Below are 17,855 nucleotides of genomic sequence, written 5' to 3'. Positions count from 1 at the left end.
AATCAACTTAAGGAAAAGGTGAGCTGACGTAAAGGTGGCAGTGGATGGCCGGGATGGGGTGGTGCATGGCTGGGGTGGTGGACACCAGTGCCTGGCCCCCAGGATCCTGGGTTTTGTGGCCCCATGCCCACTGGCGCTCAGGTCAGAGGGACTCTGAGCAGCGGAGGCCTGGGCCAGTTCTACTCATGCTGTGGAAGGTCTGATGCTACTCACTGGCCCCAGAAATCACTGCTCCCTCGCTCAGAAGACAGAGTATGCTCTGCTGAACAGGGAAAAGGTGACACATCCTGGCCTTAGGCACAGTTAAGAAAAACAGATACAAAAGGGCCCACTGCTCTGGCTTCTTCCTAACTTGTTGGCAAAACCCACCAAACTTCTAGGTGCATGTAGCTTCAGCTCATCTCTCTTCCAGCTGGGAATTTCTCTAAGGCAGGATTTTCTTTTCTTTCCTCTTTTTAAATTAATTTATAGCTGTGATAGGTCTTCACTGCTGCAAGTGGGCTTTCTCAAGTTTCAGCTAGTGGGGCTACTCTCTAGCTGTGGCACCCAAGACATCCACAGGTAGAGGACTGATTCTCTGTGTTCTGATTGCAACGGACTGAATGTGTGCACCCTCCCAGAATTCAAATGGTAGATCCTAACTCCCCACTACTCAGTGTGATGTAGTGGAAGGTGGGGCTTTTGGGATGTGATCAGGTCATGAGGGTGGAGCCCTCATGAAGGGGATTAGTGCCCTTACAAAAAGGAGACCCCAGAAAACTCCCTGCCCCTTCAGGGAGATAAGATGGCACCCGGAAGCGAGGGAAAGTTCCTCACCAGACAACGTATCTGCCTTGGTCGTGGACTCCCAGTCCCAGCAACAGTGAAAAATAAACATCTGTTGTTTATAAGCTGCCCTGGCTGTGGTATTCTGTAACAGCAGCCTGAGTGTCGCCAGCAAGCTGGCTGAGGCTGATCTTAAATGAAAAGTGTGAGGGGTAGACTAGCATGTATACTGTGCTTCTGTTAATAGAAGAGCATTTGCAGAAGTGTGTTTATTTCTTTGCAGCATCTCGCAGCATGAGGGATCTTAGTTCCCCAGCCAGGGATCAAACCCGTATCCCCTGCAGTGGAAGCGCAGAGTCTCAACCCCTGCATCACCAGGGAAGTCCCCTGCACAAGTGTTTTTAAACCAGAGAGGCACTTACCCTCCCAAGAGGCTGTGGGGCACCACCAGTAGCCAGTGAAGCGGTCAAATTCCTCCTGGATGACAAAGGTGGCCACACCCGCAGACCTGGGGTCATCAAGGACACTAGACAAGCCTGGAGAGGACAGAGCCAGATGGGAGACGAGGGATCTGGTTCAGAGGAGGGGCTCTCCTGGTACTGCTGACGTTGGGGGCCATCCTGGGGGCTGTACTGGGCGCCATGGGGTGTAGAGCAGTATCACCACCCCACCCACTCCATGCCAGGTACACCCTTGCCCCGTTGTGACAGCTAACAATGTCTCAGCACATGGCCAGTGTCCCAGTCGCCCCAGCTGAGAAGCTCAGGCTTGTCAAGAGGGCACCAGGACCTGGGGCAGGATGGTAGGCAGGGATCGGCCATAGTCCTCGGATTTCCACAGGTGTCTACACAGGGGTGCCATCACACCGGGCAGGCAGGGGCCTGAGACAAGCCCGGGTCTGGTGAGCTCTGGGCTGGAAGCGTGGAGGGGGACAGGAAGGCAGGGGTAGGAAGGCTGAGATGGGCAGCATCTAGCGGGCAGGCCAGGCCCCCATGGCCTGGGTGATTCACACAGAGGAAAGCCAGGTAGCTGGACTTTGTGGGGCTACCGTGGGGGTGGGCTGGGGGGTTGTGGTGGCCAGGAGACCAGGCTCTGAGCAGGTGCTAGTGGTCTGGTGAGGGTGCATGGTGGGGCAGGGGTCTCCAGCAGAAGCTGGAGTGGTGGCTGTGGGGACTGACCACAAGGGGGAGCGGGTTCCCATCCGCCCTACCCTCCACATAGGGACACAGGGAGGGGATTGGTAGGTAGCGGTGGTGGTGTTCCCATCGCCCCCGCGTCCACCCCCACCCCACCCGCCGCCTGGCCTCACCCTTGTGGCAGAAGGTCAGCCTCCGCTCCTCGCCCGTCTCAATGTTGGCCACCCACAAGTCACTGTTGTTGATAAAGGAGAAGAAGGCAGGGTCGGCGGGACAGATCTTAGGGTCCATTCGTGGCCCCGAACACTGGGTCTTGATTTCCAGGGGCTTCATGGGGGACACCTGCAGACAGAGAGGCCTGGCTCAGCAGGGTGGGAGGCCCCAGCCATACCCCCGCCCTCCCCACCAGCAAGTGCGGCTCCCCATGAAGCCATTCTTGCCGCCATCCCCCCCAACACCCTCCCCACCAGCGAGTGCAGCTCACCATGAAGCCATTCTTGCCACCATCCCGGCAGTGGAAGAGACTGTTGCTGGCCTGGAAAAGGAAGAGGCCGCTCTCGCTGTGGAAGTCGTAGGAGGTGATGCCGAAGACGCCCAGGCGTTTCCGCTCCCGCAGCAGCTCCTCCTCCCGGGAGTAGACCCCGTGGTGTGGTGTGGCCTGGGGACACAAGGGGGACATCAGTGTCAGCAGCTGAGGCCCTGGCCCCCTTTCCCCACCAACTCTCTCCCAGACAGATGGGGCCGGGCCCCCAACCAGTAACACCCTACAGAACCCCGCCCTCCGTATTCGATCACAGCCCCTTCCTGCGAGAACATTTGAGCTCATTCCACCCACCACCACATGTCCCCAGTCTCTGTGTGGGGGAGGGAACGGGCAGATTCAGGACCACCCAGATGCCTGACCTGGGGTGGGGAGGCAGCGGGCAGGTGAGCAGGTGCATTATGGGGGACACCATGCAGCTGCCCCGCAGAGAATTCTGAACATCACGTAGGAATTCAGAGAACCATTAAAAGGAAGAAACACATTTTTTATTTTTTAAATTTCTTTTTCTCTGGCCGTGTTGCAAGGCCCGCAGGATTTTAGTTCCCTGACTAGACACTGACCCTTCGCCCTCTGCAGTGGAAGCGTGGAGTCCTAACCACTGGACTGCAGAAGAGAGATCCCAGAAATGTGTTTTTAAAGAGCAGAATCCAAAGCAAAATGAGCACCCCCCATCCCCACCCCTGCTGCAAGGAAAACCATGCAAATGAGTTGGTGGGCTTGGCAACTTCTGTCCAGGACAGGCGACAAGCAAAGAGGAGAGGGCTGCATGGGTCCTCTCCCTGGAGTACTGTCATATGTCTATGATCCAAAAGCAGTCAGTGTAAACCAGCACAAAAGGCTCTCTCCCACTCACCAGCCAGATCCTCTTTGGAAGCAAGGTGACTTGGACCACATGGGTCATTAGTTAAAAGTCTATAAAAGGGCCTCAAGCCCAAGTTACTCGCACCCTTTAGATGAGGCTTTTAAAGGGAGAGGTGCTTCCAGCAGGTGCTGTCATCACGAGCCTGGGCTGCAGTTTGGGTGCCCCAGGGGAAGGGGAGGGCAGGTGTAAGGCAGGTGTCCAGGGCCGGGCACTCCTCCCAGGGGGAAAGGCTGGGACCCCTCAGAGGCCAAGTGCACCTGCCCGCCTCAGCCGCAGGGAGGGCCTGACTCAACCACGGGGCTTACCTGGAAGTGATCCAGCATCTGTTTCCACGACAGGAGCAGCAGCGCCTCCTTGCGGACCTTCCTGGGGATCTCGGAGTAGAGGAGGGAGTTCTCTCGGCTGCCATAAGGCATCCCTTGTAGGGAAGAGAGAAAAGCAGAGTGGGCGCCCTTGCCAACTCTACCCTAGCTCAGGGCTAGAAGAGAGCCTCAGGTGGGACGGACCTAGGACCTAGACTCCCCACAGCTCCTGGGACTGGGCCCGGCTGGCTTCTCCTGCTTCTCCAGCCCCTTGGCCACATGTCCCTCCCCAGAGAATCCATAGACAGAATTTACACTGGCCAGCAGGAGCAGCAGGCTCTTCCACCTGAAATGTTAGAGCCAAACATGTCAGCCTCAGTTACTGAACAAAAAGCACCCAAGAGAACAAAAAATGGGGGGTCAGTGATTCCCGACTCCCCACAGGTTGGGCTCCGGTCATGTATCCTGCTCTACTATGATAGGCTCTTGCAAAGGATCAAAGGAAGGGCAAAGCTCCAGAATGACAGGGAGAAGTGTATTCCAGTCCAGCCCCACCCCCTCTGCAGGGCTGACACCAGGTTGGTCTGCTTCTGCAGGGCCATCCTGGGCACTGGAGGGTGTGAAGCAGCCTCCCTGGCCCTACCACTGGATGACAAGAGCCCCATCACTGTGACACCCACAGGATGTCCCCAGACACGACTGAGCATGGTCTCCTGGAGCAGGAGTGCCTGACTGAGAGCCGCTGATCTGTAGAGCAGAGTGGCTGCCTGGGGAGAACTCTGTGTGGGTGAGTGAGGGAAGGAATACAGAGTGCTCGGCACAGACAGCGGCAAATAGGGCAAGGACACACCTTCCAACCTGGAGTGGCTCTGCCTTGATGGACAATGGCATGATGGCTGTGGGAGCAGGATGGTTCTCCCGGGGAGCCTGGGGGTCCCCGCCCTCCAGGTGCCAAGCTGGGGCACTGAGGCAGGGCTCCCTGGAAGCAGGCTGTGGCCCAGGAAGGGACCATGACTGACAGTGGATCACAGAGAGCGGGCGCCTCTCTCTGACGCCTTTCAATCCCCAACTCTTCCAGGAGGGAGACTGGGTTTGGAACTGGTCTCCTGTCCTCATACGCACCCTCACTTCTAAGACTGGAGGCTGGGGCCCCAAGTTTGGTGCCTCTAGAGCTAAACAGAGCTTCATAAGTAATACCCATCCCACCACAGTAACTCTTACAGGTAGCTTCTCAATACAGCAAGCGACTTGTATTTTCGACTCGTGACAATTTGCTCATGAAGTATAGTTGGTAAAGAAGTGAAAATGCAAAGCCGACTTGGACGTACAAGTAAGAAGTGTTCACAATTCAACATCTGAGGACTTTTAAGCCAGGGGTCCCTAACCCGGTTTGGAACCAGGCCTCACATCAGGAGGGGAGCACTAGTGAGCAAAGCTTTATCTGTGTTTACAGTCACTTCCATTGCTTGTGTTACCACCTGGGCCCTGCCCCCTGTCAGATGAGCAGCATTACTCTCTCAGGAGCAAATCCTACTGTGAAATGCACACGAGAAGAACCCAGGTTACAAGCTCCTCATGAGAATCTTCCTGAAACCATCCCACCTCCAGTCGGTGGAAAAACTGTCTTCCATGAAACTGGTCCCTGGTGCCAAAAAGGTTGGGAACCGCTGCTCTAAGCTGCTGCAGCTAGACTCACTCTCAGCTAGAGACACAGACTCTATACCACCCACCCAGGCCACCCATGGGGACATCTTCCTTCCCAAGTTCACAAGACAAGTGGGGACGGGAATCATGTGGTGGGTGACTCCTTTCTTGTAAAATGTCCAAAACAGGCAAGTCCAGAGACAGGAAGCAAGTCAGTGGTTGCTGGGGCTGGGGGCAGGGATGGGGAGTGACCGCTCACAGGGATGAGGATTGCCTTGGGTGACGGAATTTTCTGGACAGTGAGGATGGTTGCGCAATCCTGTGACTGACTATACCCAAAACTACCGTGCTGTCTGCCTTTAAGAGAAGGGATTTGATGAGACGTGAATTACTTGTCAATTAAACAACAAACAAGGCCCAGTGTGGGAGCCAGTGTGGATAGCTGGGAGGGGGCAGGTGGCCATTCTCAACCAAGCACCATGGGCTCTGAACAGCCCCGGTCCATAGGCTCTCTGGGAGCCTGAGACTTCCAGACAGGAAGTTGGTGGTGCAGCCCTACCAAAGAACACCAGAGACGCCTCCCCTCCCCACTGTCTAATTAGCACTGACATGAAAAGGGACATGCGCTCTGGCACATCCCCTGAAGCGGGTGCCCAGGCCCTGGCGTTGGTGGGGATCGGTGTGCACAGTGAGGGAGTGAGGGTCTGGGATGGCTGAGCACGGCCACTGACTTCTGCTGTCACTTCTCTTACCAGCTCCACCATCTCAACACCCCATCCCAAAGCCCCCCAGCATGTCAGGGAGCCCAGGACCTGGACACAGAACACAAGAGATCTTTTATGCTTGAAGGGACTCCCAGTGCCGCCTGGGGCCCTGTGCCCTCCTCCGCTGGACACGTGACACCCATCTGCAGCAGGGAAGAGCCGACCCACTAGGAGCAGTGGAGCCCTGGAACCGGAGCCCGTCTTCCAGGACAGCAGCGGGCACATTCCCTTCTCTGCCCTGTCCCACATGCACTGGGCTCCAAGAGAGACTTCCCAAAGGGTGGTGATGGGGCCCACCAGGGAGGAAGGGACCCCAGAGGAGCAGGGGGACAGGCCACTTGCTCAGAGCACCAGCACAGGCTGGGCATCAACCTGGGAGGTCCTTTCTGTTCAATCCATCAACATTGTCTTACTACCAGCACTCCCCCAGCACTGAGCTATAAATACATGGGGGCTCGGGGGAGACCTGATCCAGGAACCTGGACGTGACGTGAGGTCAAGGGCACCCCAGGGTGCTGAGTGATACAGACTGGATCACCTCAAGGGTGATCTAGCCCAAGAGAAGCGGGATGGCTCTGGGCTGTTCTAGGCACATTTCAGGGTTTCAGCGGCTCTACCAGCCCTTGTCTGGAGCTGGCCCACACCCCTGGGATGGGCTCTCAGAACCTTCTGCAAACCCCAGGCCCAGACCCGTGCACAGGCTGAGGCCGACCAGAGAAGCGGACATCTGACCTACATTGAACCAATCATATTCAGAGAAAGGTGGTTCGTTTCTGCTGGTGGCCGGAACCAGACGTGTGACCCTGGGAGTGTGGCAGCAGGAGGCAGGTGGGAAGTGAGGGTGGAGCCGCAGAGAGAAACACATGCAGTGGATGCCTGGACTCCATTTAGTTCAGGCTTCTCAGTGTTGGGAGGCACGGGGCGGGCTGGAGGAGGTCCCTGACACCCACGTCTTTACTATGAGGCTCAGAGTAACTCAGAGCGTTTCTGCCCTTTCGGCAGCTCTGGTTAGCTTAACGGTGGCTCCCAAAGACGCCCAGATCCTAACTCCAGGAGCTGGTGAGCATGGTACCTGCCTGGCAAGAGGGCCTTTACCGTTGGGATTATGGTAAAGATCTCGAGCTGGGGAGATTAGGCTGGATTATGCAGGGGGGCCCTAACGAGCCTGATAAGAGGGAGGTGAGGAGATTTCAGACACACAGGCGAGGAGATGTGACCAGGGAGGCAAAAACTGCAGCAATGCAGCCACAAGCTGAGGATGCCGATGGCTGCCAAGAGCAGGAAGCGGCAAAGAACACATCCCCTACCCCTTGAGCCTCAGGAAGATGACCAGCCCTGCAGACGCCCGGCTCTCGGCTGAGAAACTGATTTCAGACTTCTGGCCTCCAGCACTGAGACAAAATACGCTTCTGTCATTTTAAACCAACAAGTCAGTGGTCACTAGTGTCAGCCGCTGTCCTGGGACACTCATACAAGTACCCTGACCTGGGAGGGCAACTTGAACTTGAGCAAGCTAGGGACCCAAGTGAGACTGCATGCAGGACAGGGGAGGGACTGGGGACCATGGAACCACAGGGAAAAGAAAAAGAGAGGCTGTAGCTTGCCACGGTCACAGAGTCTGGGCCACATTCAGTCCTCTCTTTTTCCTCTCCCAGGGATAAATGAAACCTGAAGCCCGCCCTAATCTCTCTCAGGCTAGAGCTGGCAAACTTTTTTCCATAGGGGCCAGAGACAGTAAGTATTTTTGGCTGTGCAGCCCACATAACCTCTGTCCCAGTTACGCTCGAAAGCCGCCCGAGATGGTCCGTACACCCACGGGTGTGGCCGTACACCAGCACAACTGGATTTCTAAAAACAGCCGGCCGCTGCTCACCGACCCTTCTAGACCATTCCTCTCTCTGACTCCGCCTGCCAAACTGCCATCTGGTCTCCACGTGGGCCTCTGCAGGGAGGGAGAGCATCCAGCAGGGCAGCCCCCACAGTCACTGTCACGGGCCGTGGCGTGAGGGCAGCGCTGGTCAGGGTCTTGGCATCGGGGCAGCATGGGGCGGGGGATGACCTTCAATTGTACCTTCGCTCCATCACTCATTTCAATACTGACCGAGGGCGACTGGGGTCAGGCTGAGGGTATGTGGAGGGTGACCCGGCCCCAAAGATCCAGAGCTGGTGTTAAAAACCTGCCTCAGATCAATAATCACAGGTCAGGCTATGTCCAAAGGAACAGGACTGGTGCCGTTCCTTCTTGGCCTGGAAGACCCTGGGCAATATTCATTTGCTCAACAGTTTATCTGTCACCCACCTCCTAGGAGCCAGGCCAGGGCGGCGGTCAAGGCCATAGGTGTGTGTGAGGCCACACCATGCCCCGAAGGCCAGCGGGGAACACAAGTGCAGACGTAACTGCCGATGACATAGGAAGCCCTGCATCGAGGCACACCCCAGGAGGCGGAAGTGAGCAGCAACTGACATGGTTATCCGGGGATCCAGGGCTGGGAGAGCAAAGCCCCAACCACCCGCCCACGGCGATGCAATCGAGCCACCTCCGTGTGAGCCTCCGAGTTCTTCTCAACACACCACGAGCCGGCAGGCCTCCACGGGAGTGACCTTCCACTCCCACTGTGGGGAGTCACGTTGCTCAGCAGCCACCCCGGCCCAGCCCAGGCCGCTGGGAAGTGACTCAGGGGGCGGGCCTAGCTTACAGGCACTGGAAACAATCTCAGGGCCGTGGGCCCACCTACCAGGCCCAAACCTGGAGCTGCTGCACGGATGGGGCAGGACTGCCCTCTGTGCTGGCCACCACACAGCTGAGGCCATGGGGGACCCTGCCCCAGGCTATCACTGTTCACAGCTGTCATGTGGGACCGCACCATTTGCAGACAGCTTGCCCCAGGCCCAGCCCTCTGTCTGGACCCTCTGACTCACTGGACTGGCTGACCTCTGGGGATGAGGGGACGGCACAACAGCTGGCCTGGCAACAAGGCGTGGGGGCGGGGAGCCCGGGGCCTCACCCAGGTAGTAGAGGCGGTGGGAGTGGGGGCCTGACTCGTCAGTCTTCTGCACGAACTGGAAGTCGTGTGGCGCCTTGTTGACCACGAGGCCCGAGTTCTTGCGGCTACCGTGGATGATGCTGCGGAGCCCCTCCCACGAGTGCTTCTGCACCTGGAAGCGGGACGCCGGGTCCTCCGTCTCCACCGAGTCACCCCGCTCAGACGTCAGCGCCCCGGTGGCCATCCTCTCCGCCCCCTGGGAATTCAGCGAGAAGCTACGAGGGGGGGGGAGGGAGGGAAGGACAGGCGGGAAGATGGTGAGAAGCAGGTGGCATCCAAGTTCCGCTCACAAGCTGCCCCTACCACCGACTCCCCTGGCCAGGCCCCACCCTGGGCAGCCTGCCCCGCCCCTGAGGACACCTCAAATTCTTCCACTTTTTTCCAGCCACGAACCCACAGACCCCCACCACCAGCACCTCCTGGCTGAAACACTGCCACTGTCTCCCAGCTCAACCTCGCACATGTTGCAAATCTGATCCTGCGACTTAAAACCCTTCCTTGGTTTCCTGCACTCACCTGGGATAATACCAAGCACTCACAGGGCCTTTGCTGGCTTTTGTCCTCTGACCTCTGCCAGGCATTCAAACCTCACCCGCCTTCATCAATCTAGGCCTTCTCTCAGCTTTGCAAACAAGCCAGGCTCCTTCCCACTCCACAGCCTTTGTCTATGCTGGCCTTCTGCCTGGAACACCTCTGCCCCACTCCACACTGGACTAGCTTCTGATCAGATCTCAGCGTGTCTGTCAGGGCTATGGATGGCCATCTGGACCAAAACTGTCCATCCATCTTTCACTTGCCCCCTGGCTGTTCGACCCTCAGAGTGTTTTGTCATGGTGACTGTTTACGGATCCCCTGCCTGTTCCTGCTCGGCCACCCCACCCACCGATCTTGTCTGTCCTGGCCACGGCAGTGTTCCTGGAAACTCACACGGCCCCTGCTGCACAGGAAGCGTTCCTTGGAGAGCCACAGAGTGATGATCTCCACTGGGAGACACTCTCACTCCCCAATAACTGAGCCTAAGGTGCAGGTGGGCAAATCTTGTGGCTCATGCTGTCAGCTCGCTAGCCAGCAGGGGAAGCTGTCCTGTCTCACCAGAGGGGCTCAGAGAGCCAGGCAGACATCTGCTGGTCATCAGAGAGCCTCAGGTGAGGGGATGGACAGGTACCCGCTTCCCGAGAGGCCACTCCGCTCTCTCCACCCACTCCAGGGAAGGTTGCTGCTGTGTAATACCCTCCCCACCCCCTGCACTTGCGGCTTCTTGACTGAACTAGACTGGCCAGGCAAATATTTATTTTATGGAAATCTAAACACAGCCTCGGTGACCTGGTTCTAGAAAAGCCAGGGTCATCTGGTGAGGCCAGCCAACATGGGCAGGCCAGCCTGGATTTCCTGTGAGGGCACCAAATAGCCAAAGGTCTTGCTTAGACTCCGGGATACCTCATCCTCTGGGATTAGTGCTTCTGTGGACACATGTACATATTTCCTTGTAGGAGGAATTGGCTTTCAAGAAGTTGTGGACAGAGCTAGGGCTCCACCTTCACCTGGGGGCCTTAAGACTTCCAGAAGGCTTTGCCCCTTGCTAGTACGAGATCCCTGCTCGCTGTGAGAGGCGACAGAAGAAAGAGACATGGGGAGGCAGCCATGGCTGCTAAGCACCCACTGCAGGCTGATCTTCAGACTCCTCTTTCCAACTGGGCCCCTGCTTGGTCCTTTCTGACCCAGCTGAGCTGGGGGAGGGGCAACAAACTGACATGGCCTGCCCCCCAGACACTTCAGCTGCCCCCAAGCTAGCTCTGAAGACATGGACCACAGGCCATCAGAGCCTTTTGGGGCCCTCAGGTCAAATAAAGCAAACCCTGGCGGGACAGCACCCTTGCCGAGGGGCGCCCATGGCCTGTCCTGGCCTGCCACAGAGCTGCTGTTCACCTCGAGGGCAGCAGGGGCCATGGGCGGTGCTGGGAAGGGGCCGGGCCAGGACCAGCTGGGCGCTACAGAGCCCACACAGCCCCGGCACTGTTGGCAACAAGCTCAGAAAACCAAGGCAGGGCAAGTCCCCTAACTGCCAAACCCCTCCACCCCCAGCCCCACACTGCCACCACAATTCCAGCTGCAATCACGGCAGAAAAACAAACTGGCCTCGGGTGCTCCCATGGGGGACCCCAGAGGCAGAAAGCAAGCCTGGCAAAAACCCTCATAGAATCTCACGGCTTATATCCACGGCAAAGGAAAATAAAAATGATCTTGCCTCCGATCAGCGCAGAGAGCCCAGGAAGCAAAAACACGATCCAGGAGATGAGAAACGAAATGAAACATCGGGAGGACCTTCTAGACGTGGCTCGGCAGCCCAAGCTCGCAGGCAGGCCAACACTTGCTGCCGGGCCCTGGCCCTCGGCTCGCCTCTCTCCTCCCCGGGGCAGAAAGAGAGGCTCGGAGAGGGGAACAGGTGAACAGAATGCAGCCCTCGGGAAGCAAGCCTGTGCCGGCCCTGCCTCATTCAGCGCCAGCTGGGGCTCGGCTTCTTGAGTCAAGAGTTTACACAGCTGGGGAAATGAAAGTGGATTCCAAGCCACCTAGGCCAGACCTACCCACGCCTTCTTTTTGCCAATCGATAGGACGGCCCACAGCCCACACCACCACCAGCACCTAGGTCAGGGCCTGCCAGCAGGGACGCTGTCAAGGCCCGCTCGGCTTCTGAGATATGACTGAGCCGGCGCTTCTCAAGCTGGAACCACCTGCCCCTGGGGTATCAGCCAGAGTCCCAGGTGATGAGGGAAGCAGGCAGAAGGCAAGAAGGCAGGAGGCGCCAGACGAAGGGAGGTGGGGCCCGGGGCCACCATACTCCAGAAACGCCTGGGAGTGGCCTCAGGGACCGCATAACACCCCTCCTGTTGGGGGCTGCCTGGAAACAGCAAGCCATCCTCCGCTCTATGAGGGCCACCCCTAGCACCTCCCAGGCCTTCAGCTTCTGCGAGTCCATGGGCAGCCCAACCCACGCCCGCCCCAGACCTGGTGCACAGGAGAGAGGAGACTCCAGCCCCAATGTGGACTGGTGCCCGAATGCGCAGGCACCACACAAACTCAGGGCTGCCTCTGGGTAACAAATCACGCACTTAATGCCAGCCCTGTCTTCCAGAACCGTCTTCTGTTCCCTTCCTGCCCACCCCTGCCCTGATCCTTGCATTCACTGAAAGCAGGTGAGCCTGCGGATCAGAAAACTGATACTGACAAGAGATCGGCTCAGCTGAGGAATTTTCATGGTCCCTTCCTCTCGTGCCAAGCCCCACATGTGGAACGGACGAGTGACTGGGCCTTGTGAGGATAACTGTATTTGATCCTCACTGAAACCTTGGGAAGTAAGTTCTGGGCTCTTCTCTAAACTTGACTGGAAAGCAGGCTCTGAGGTCAAGTGCCCCACCCAACCTTCCCCACCAAAAAGGGCAGAAGCCCCAAGCCCACATCCTGACCATCTGGCCAGTGGCTCTCAGTCTCCTCCCCAGGGGACACTGGGTGATGTCTGGGGACACTTGGGGTTGTCATGACTTGGGGTGAGGGTGGATGCTCCACTCCTGCCATGCCAGGGCAGGCACTGAAGGACCTAGCCCAGTGGCAAAAATACCAAGGCTGGAACTTCCACATTCTCAGTGCAGGGGGCCCGGGGTTGATCCCTGGTCAGGGAACTATATCCCTCATGCCACAACTAAGACTTTGAAGGCCACAACTAAGACCCGGCATGGCCAGATAAATAAAAATATATTTTTCAAATGCCGAGGCTGAATAACCCTGCTAGCCCACACTGCCGCCCTCACAGAAGAGCCAGAAGCACACCTTGGGGAAAACCAGAAACCTGGGGACCGCCAAGGTTTGTCTTAGACCCTCCAGACCTAAGATTCCATTAGAAATTCGGGAACCTCTGCAATATCCCCACTGACCAGGGATCCCCAAGCGCCCCTTACCTTCTCCAATGTCCTGCGTTCACGGTGTCCACCCGCAGCTTCTTAACCTTCCGCATTAACCACTTGGCTGGCCTCAGGGTGGGTGAGCCTGCGAGGGGGAGGCCACAGGGCTGCAGCTCTGGCAGTGTGGAGGGGCGAGGCCTCCTCCCCTTCAAATGCAGCCCTCTCAGGGCTTTCCTGGCTGTGCAGTGGGCTTGAGTTTGATCCCCGGTCGGGGAACTAAGATCCCACATGCCATGCGGGGTGACCAAAAAAAAAAAAAAAAACCTCCGGTCTGCAAAGAACACTCAGCGCCAAGGGCCTTCTCATGCTCAGTCATGTCTGACTCTTTGCCACCCCATGGACTGTAGCCCACCAGGCTCCTCTGTCCATGGGATTCTCCAGGTAAGAATACTGGAGTGGGCAGCCATTTCCTTCTCCAGGGGATCTTCCCGACCCAGGGCTCAAACCTGTGTCTTTGTATCTCCTGCATATACAGGGGGACTCCTTATCACTGCACCACCAGGGAAGTCCCTCTCACGGGGCTGATGTTAGAAATCTGAAGGCCTATCCAGGTATTTGCCAGGAAGCGGGCCGTTCTCCCCAGCTGAGAGTCCTGAGAAGACATGAGTTTCACATGACTAGGGAGATACCACCCACTGCACTTTTGGGGAATCAAAGAAACCCACATTCCCCACTGTGGTTGCTCCCCGATGGCTGTTCCAACCCCATTCCTCCCAGATCTTGACCACCATCTCCAGCCACACTGGCCTCAACCTCCCTAAACATTCAGGCAAGCCCACCTCCGGGATTTTGCACTCCCCAGTCCCTCTGCCTAGAACACCCCTGCCCTGCTTTTTGTAAGACCTGCTCCCTCTTGTCCTTCGGGTCCCAGTATCAGCTCTTCAGGGGTCGTTCCTGGCACTCGGTCCAGAGTGCTACCCTGTCAGCCCCATCTCAATGCCTGGGCATTTCTGCAGACACTCATTCTAAGACAGTAGTTCTCAGTGGGAGTAATTTTTGCCCTCCACCCTTGTCCAGGGCATCTTTGGTGATGCCTGTTGACATTTTTGGTTGTTCTGATGGTGTGTGGGGGGGTTACTGACACCCAGTTGGTGGGGTCTGGGATGCTACTTATCACCCTATGGTGTCCATGAGAGCCCACCCCCACTCACTCCAAGAATGATCTGGTCTCAGTGTCCTAAGTGCCAAGGGGGAGAAACTCTGTGTTTACTGTCTGGGGGGCAAAAACTGAGTAACATTCTTAGACTCACACTAGACATCAAAGTAAATCACCTGTGGTTTAGGTGGTATACCAGGGTGGCCCCCAGGGCCTGTGAGTCACCCCTTCTCTGTTTGTGTGCTTAGATGTGTGCAGCCTCCCAGGGCCTCTGCAGGTCAGGTGATCCTGGTACGCAGACGGGTCTCAACGAGGCCCAGTGTCCCCAGGGGACAGTTTTGGTTGTCAGGACTGGGAGGCAGGCGGCTGGCATCTGGTGGGTGGAGACCAAGGATGCTGCTAAGCCCCCACAATAAGCAGGATAAACCCCCTCCCAACGCAAAGAATAATCTGGCCCCTAATGCCACTAGAGCTGAGGCTGAGAACCCCTCTCTGGGTAGATAACCGCTCCCAACAGGATGTCAGCTCCATGGAGGCAGACCTTCACTTGTCTCTTCCTATTGTGGTCCTGACAGACATGATGCACTCAACAGACATCTCAGGTTGAATGAACACGTCCTTGTCCTCACTTTAATGCTGTCTAAAGTCAAAGGGACCGTTGGTGTGGGGGGCATTCCACCACCTTCTTGACAAGACAGGTGCCCCGATGGTTAAAGAAAAATAAAGCACTGGAACTTCCCTGGTGGTCCAGTGGCTAAGACTCTGTGCTCCCAACACAGGGACCCTGGGTTCGATCCCTGGTCAGGGAACTAGATCCTGCATGCCACAGTGAAGATCTGGCACAACCAAGTAAATATTTGAAAGAGAAAAAGAAAGCAGCGCCTGGTCCCAGGATAGAGAATCACCCGGAAGTGAAGCAAAATGTCACTAGAAAGCAGTACTGATTTCACCACAGATCAGGGACAAAAACTGCGGGCTCTGGTGTCAGAGAGATTTGGGGTCAAATCCTGATTCCACCACTCGTGGGCTCTGGTGTCAGAGAGATTTGGGGTCAAATCCTGATTCCACCACTCGTGGGCTCTGGTGTCAGAGAGATTTGGAGTCAAATCCTGATTCCACTACTGTGACCTTGAAGGAGTCGCCTAACATCCCTGTGCCTCAATTTCCCCAGTTGTAAAACAGGACCAACGCCTAATACTACTGTGAGGATTGAATGAGATTACAGGGGTTAAAATCACACACATAGAAACCACAGGGCAGCTAATACTGTCATCTGAACAAGTTATTTAAAATCAATAGTTACTTAAGTAACAAGTACTTAATAACAAAGTAACAAGTTACTTAAAATCTCCAAGAGGAGAACTGGGCGCAAGCCCCTTTCAGAGCAAGAATCCACATCATCCCAGAACCCAGTGCCAGGCCCCCTATTAGATGGGGAGTCGGGGGTGGAGGGTGGGCATGGTGTGTGTGTCTGCGTGTGTAGCCACACATCCACCAAATACTTTTTTTCTCCTCCTGGATAGAAAGAAAAGTCTCCAACCAGAGCAAAGCTGAAGCCACTAGCCTGGGGCCAGGCTAACTTGTCCTCCAGGGCTGCAGAAAACCACTTCCTCCCAGATTCTATATCCGGGAACAGACAAATAAAACCCACTCACCCATACCCAGCAGTCCAGCCACCCCACCCCACTGACCTTCTAAAGGGTCCAGAGAGCCTCCATTTCAGCTGCAGATGTGGTTCACAGACCTTGACAGAGTAAATATGTCGTTAACGTGGCGATTTAACAGATGGACTGACTAACGCCCTCATGCTCCTGCCACTGGAGCATGTCCCCAGTGGTTGGGCCTGATTCACTGTACCCGGTAGATCTTGATGCCTCACAGCCCGCAGCGCTGTGTGCACGCCCTGGACCACACCCCACAGGAAAGTCCTGCCACCAGGCGCCAATTCGACCAGGATCCAGCAAGGGACTACAGGGACTGGTGACCACACTGCACCCTTCCTAGGCTTTTAGTCCCAGCTCCTGTAAAGGTTTATGCTTGCCGCTCAGGCAAGTGACCTCCTCACAGTCCGGGGCAGGGATGCGCTCAAAGAGAACAGGGGCCACTTCGGCCGCACAGATGGGAAAGTGTCAAGACTCTGTTGGAAGAGGGTGGATGGCTGGACAGGGCTGGGAAGAAGGCTGAGGGAAGCGGGCTGGACCCAGTGGGGATGTGGGGTGAAGGGGTGGGGGCCGGACGCAGGGCGGGGCGGTGGCCTCTGCTCTCATATAGGTCGTATGTGTCTGCATAAAGAGAGGACAAGGTGGGGACCTCCAGAGCCGACGGGAAAGAGAAGGCATTATTGAGTGCGGCCACCCCGGGAAAGGGGTCAGAGCCTGGTGGCCCGGGCAGCAACGGGATGGGAGAGGACGTCGGGTCAGGCCGGGCAGAGGAAAGACTGAGAGCTGGCCGGGCAAGCGGAGGGAACTGGCGGGCGAGGAGTGAGGAGAGAAGCGGGGCGAAGGGGAAACGGAGGCGGGGACTGGAGGAACCGCGCGCACGGTCAACGGCCGGGCCGGGGAGCGCGGAGGCGGGGACGGAGGGCCCCGGGGGGGCCGTTCCACGTAGGGTCCAGAGCCGGGACTGAAGCGGGGTGGGTCAATGGCGGGTTCAGGGTTGCGGCCGAGGCCGGACGGGGCGTGGGGGTGCTGCTCACCGGGACTGGGGGCCGGCGCGAGGGCGGCGGCCGGGCTGGGCAGGGCGTCCCGGAGCCGGCGGCACCTCAAACTCGCGGCTCCATGCCCGGGACTGCGGCCCCGGAAGTGGCGGGCGCGGGGCACAGCGGCGCCGGCGGACACGGGGTACCCGGCAGCCCAGGCCCCTTTGACCCGGAAGTCGAGCGGCCCAGGCGGCGGCCTGGGATTGGTCGCGGCCCGGCCGGTACCAAGAAGCCCGGGGCGCTTGGGGGAGACGCGTCAGCAGGGCCCCCCGCAGTAAGTGGGGTGAGACGTGCCGCGGGTGGCGTCTTCCTCTGCGAGGAAGGGACACTGGGAAGAGACACCCCTGGTAACTTGGTATCACCCAACCGAACTGCTAATACTTTTACTAAGGGCATTGTGAGAAACCTTTACTTGTTCAGGCGTTGGTGGTATAGTGGTTAGCATAGCTGCCTTCCAAGCAGTTGACCCGGGTTCGATTCCCGGCCAACGCAGTGGTTAGTTTTGTATTTTTTTAACAGCTTCTTTTACTGTCTATTTAAAATTTCCTAAACATCAAGCTAGTATTTCTATTACTTTGCAATAACTTCTACGATTCCCGAATAGCTTTAAAAAAAAAACAAGGAGAAAATTTAAAAGCGCCTAATCTGAATTTTTATTGTAGTAAATTTTAAAGTCGCTAAGAGTCGGGCACGACTGAGCGACTTCACTTTCACTTTTCACTTTCATGCATTGGAGAAGGAAATGACAACCCACTCCAGTATTCTTGCCTGGAGAATCCCAGGGACAGAGGAGCCTAGTGGGCTGCCGTCTATGGGGTCGCACAGAGTCGGACACGACTGAAGCGACTTAGCAGCAGCAGCAGTAAAGATACCTAAGTGTTTCCATGTGGGTTTTGAACCAGGGAGCTTTCTTGTGGGAGGTGACAGTGATAACTGCTACACTAGGGAAACGGACAAGAGTCACACTTCTTGAGTTTATTATAGACAGTGTTACCGAAGTTGTTACATTGTAGCTCCTGAAAGGACTGTTGTTTGGTTCGGTCC

At 56.8% G+C, this 17,855-nt stretch overlaps 1 protein-coding gene and 2 non-coding genes across 9 annotated transcripts in view; 2 read left to right on the top strand and 1 right to left on the bottom strand.

The window, feature by feature from the left end:
- DPP9 (dipeptidyl peptidase 9) overlaps positions 1 to 16,941 on the bottom strand; it is a 37,981-nt gene extending 21,040 nt beyond the window's left edge. For 2 of the 7 annotated variants that reach the window (XM_052642734.1, XM_052642735.1), the window contains exons 1-8: positions 16,809 to 16,941; positions 15,805 to 15,857; positions 13,015 to 13,102; positions 9,023 to 9,276; positions 3,613 to 3,725; positions 2,386 to 2,559; positions 2,075 to 2,243; positions 1,188 to 1,301 (exon numbers count right to left, since the gene is read on the bottom strand). In XM_052642734.1, coding sequence (XP_052498694.1) covers positions 1,188 to 1,301; positions 2,075 to 2,243; positions 2,386 to 2,559; positions 3,613 to 3,725; positions 9,023 to 9,276; positions 13,015 to 13,070 — 880 coding nt within the window. In that variant the 5' untranslated portion in view covers positions 13,071 to 13,102; positions 15,805 to 15,857; positions 16,809 to 16,941. Of the gene's footprint in view, positions 1 to 1,187; positions 1,302 to 2,074; positions 2,244 to 2,385; positions 2,560 to 3,612; positions 3,726 to 9,022; positions 9,277 to 13,014; positions 13,103 to 13,463; positions 13,592 to 14,289; positions 14,487 to 15,804; positions 15,858 to 16,808 lie in introns of those variants that run through there. The other 5 variants (XM_052642730.1, XM_052642729.1, XM_052642733.1 and 2 more) reach the window with 5 other exon arrangements.
- On the top strand, positions 14,850 to 14,922 carry TRNAG-CCC (transfer RNA glycine (anticodon CCC)). Its single transcript has one exon. It is a non-coding gene; the product is annotated as a tRNA-Gly (tRNA).
- A 290-nt stretch (positions 16,942 to 17,231) lies between the features above and the next one.
- TRNAG-UCC (transfer RNA glycine (anticodon UCC)) lies at positions 17,232 to 17,303 on the top strand. Its single transcript has one exon. It is a non-coding gene; the product is annotated as a tRNA-Gly (tRNA).
- Positions 17,304 to 17,855: the final 552 nt, after the last annotated feature.

Source organism: Budorcas taxicolor, chromosome 7 (genome assembly GCF_023091745.1).
Source record: "Budorcas taxicolor isolate Tak-1 chromosome 7, Takin1.1, whole genome shotgun sequence".
Classification (NCBI taxonomy): domain Eukaryota; kingdom Metazoa; phylum Chordata; class Mammalia; order Artiodactyla; family Bovidae; genus Budorcas; species Budorcas taxicolor.
The sequence above is the reverse complement of the archived record's forward strand: the minus strand, read 5'-3'. Positions and strand labels throughout refer to the sequence as shown.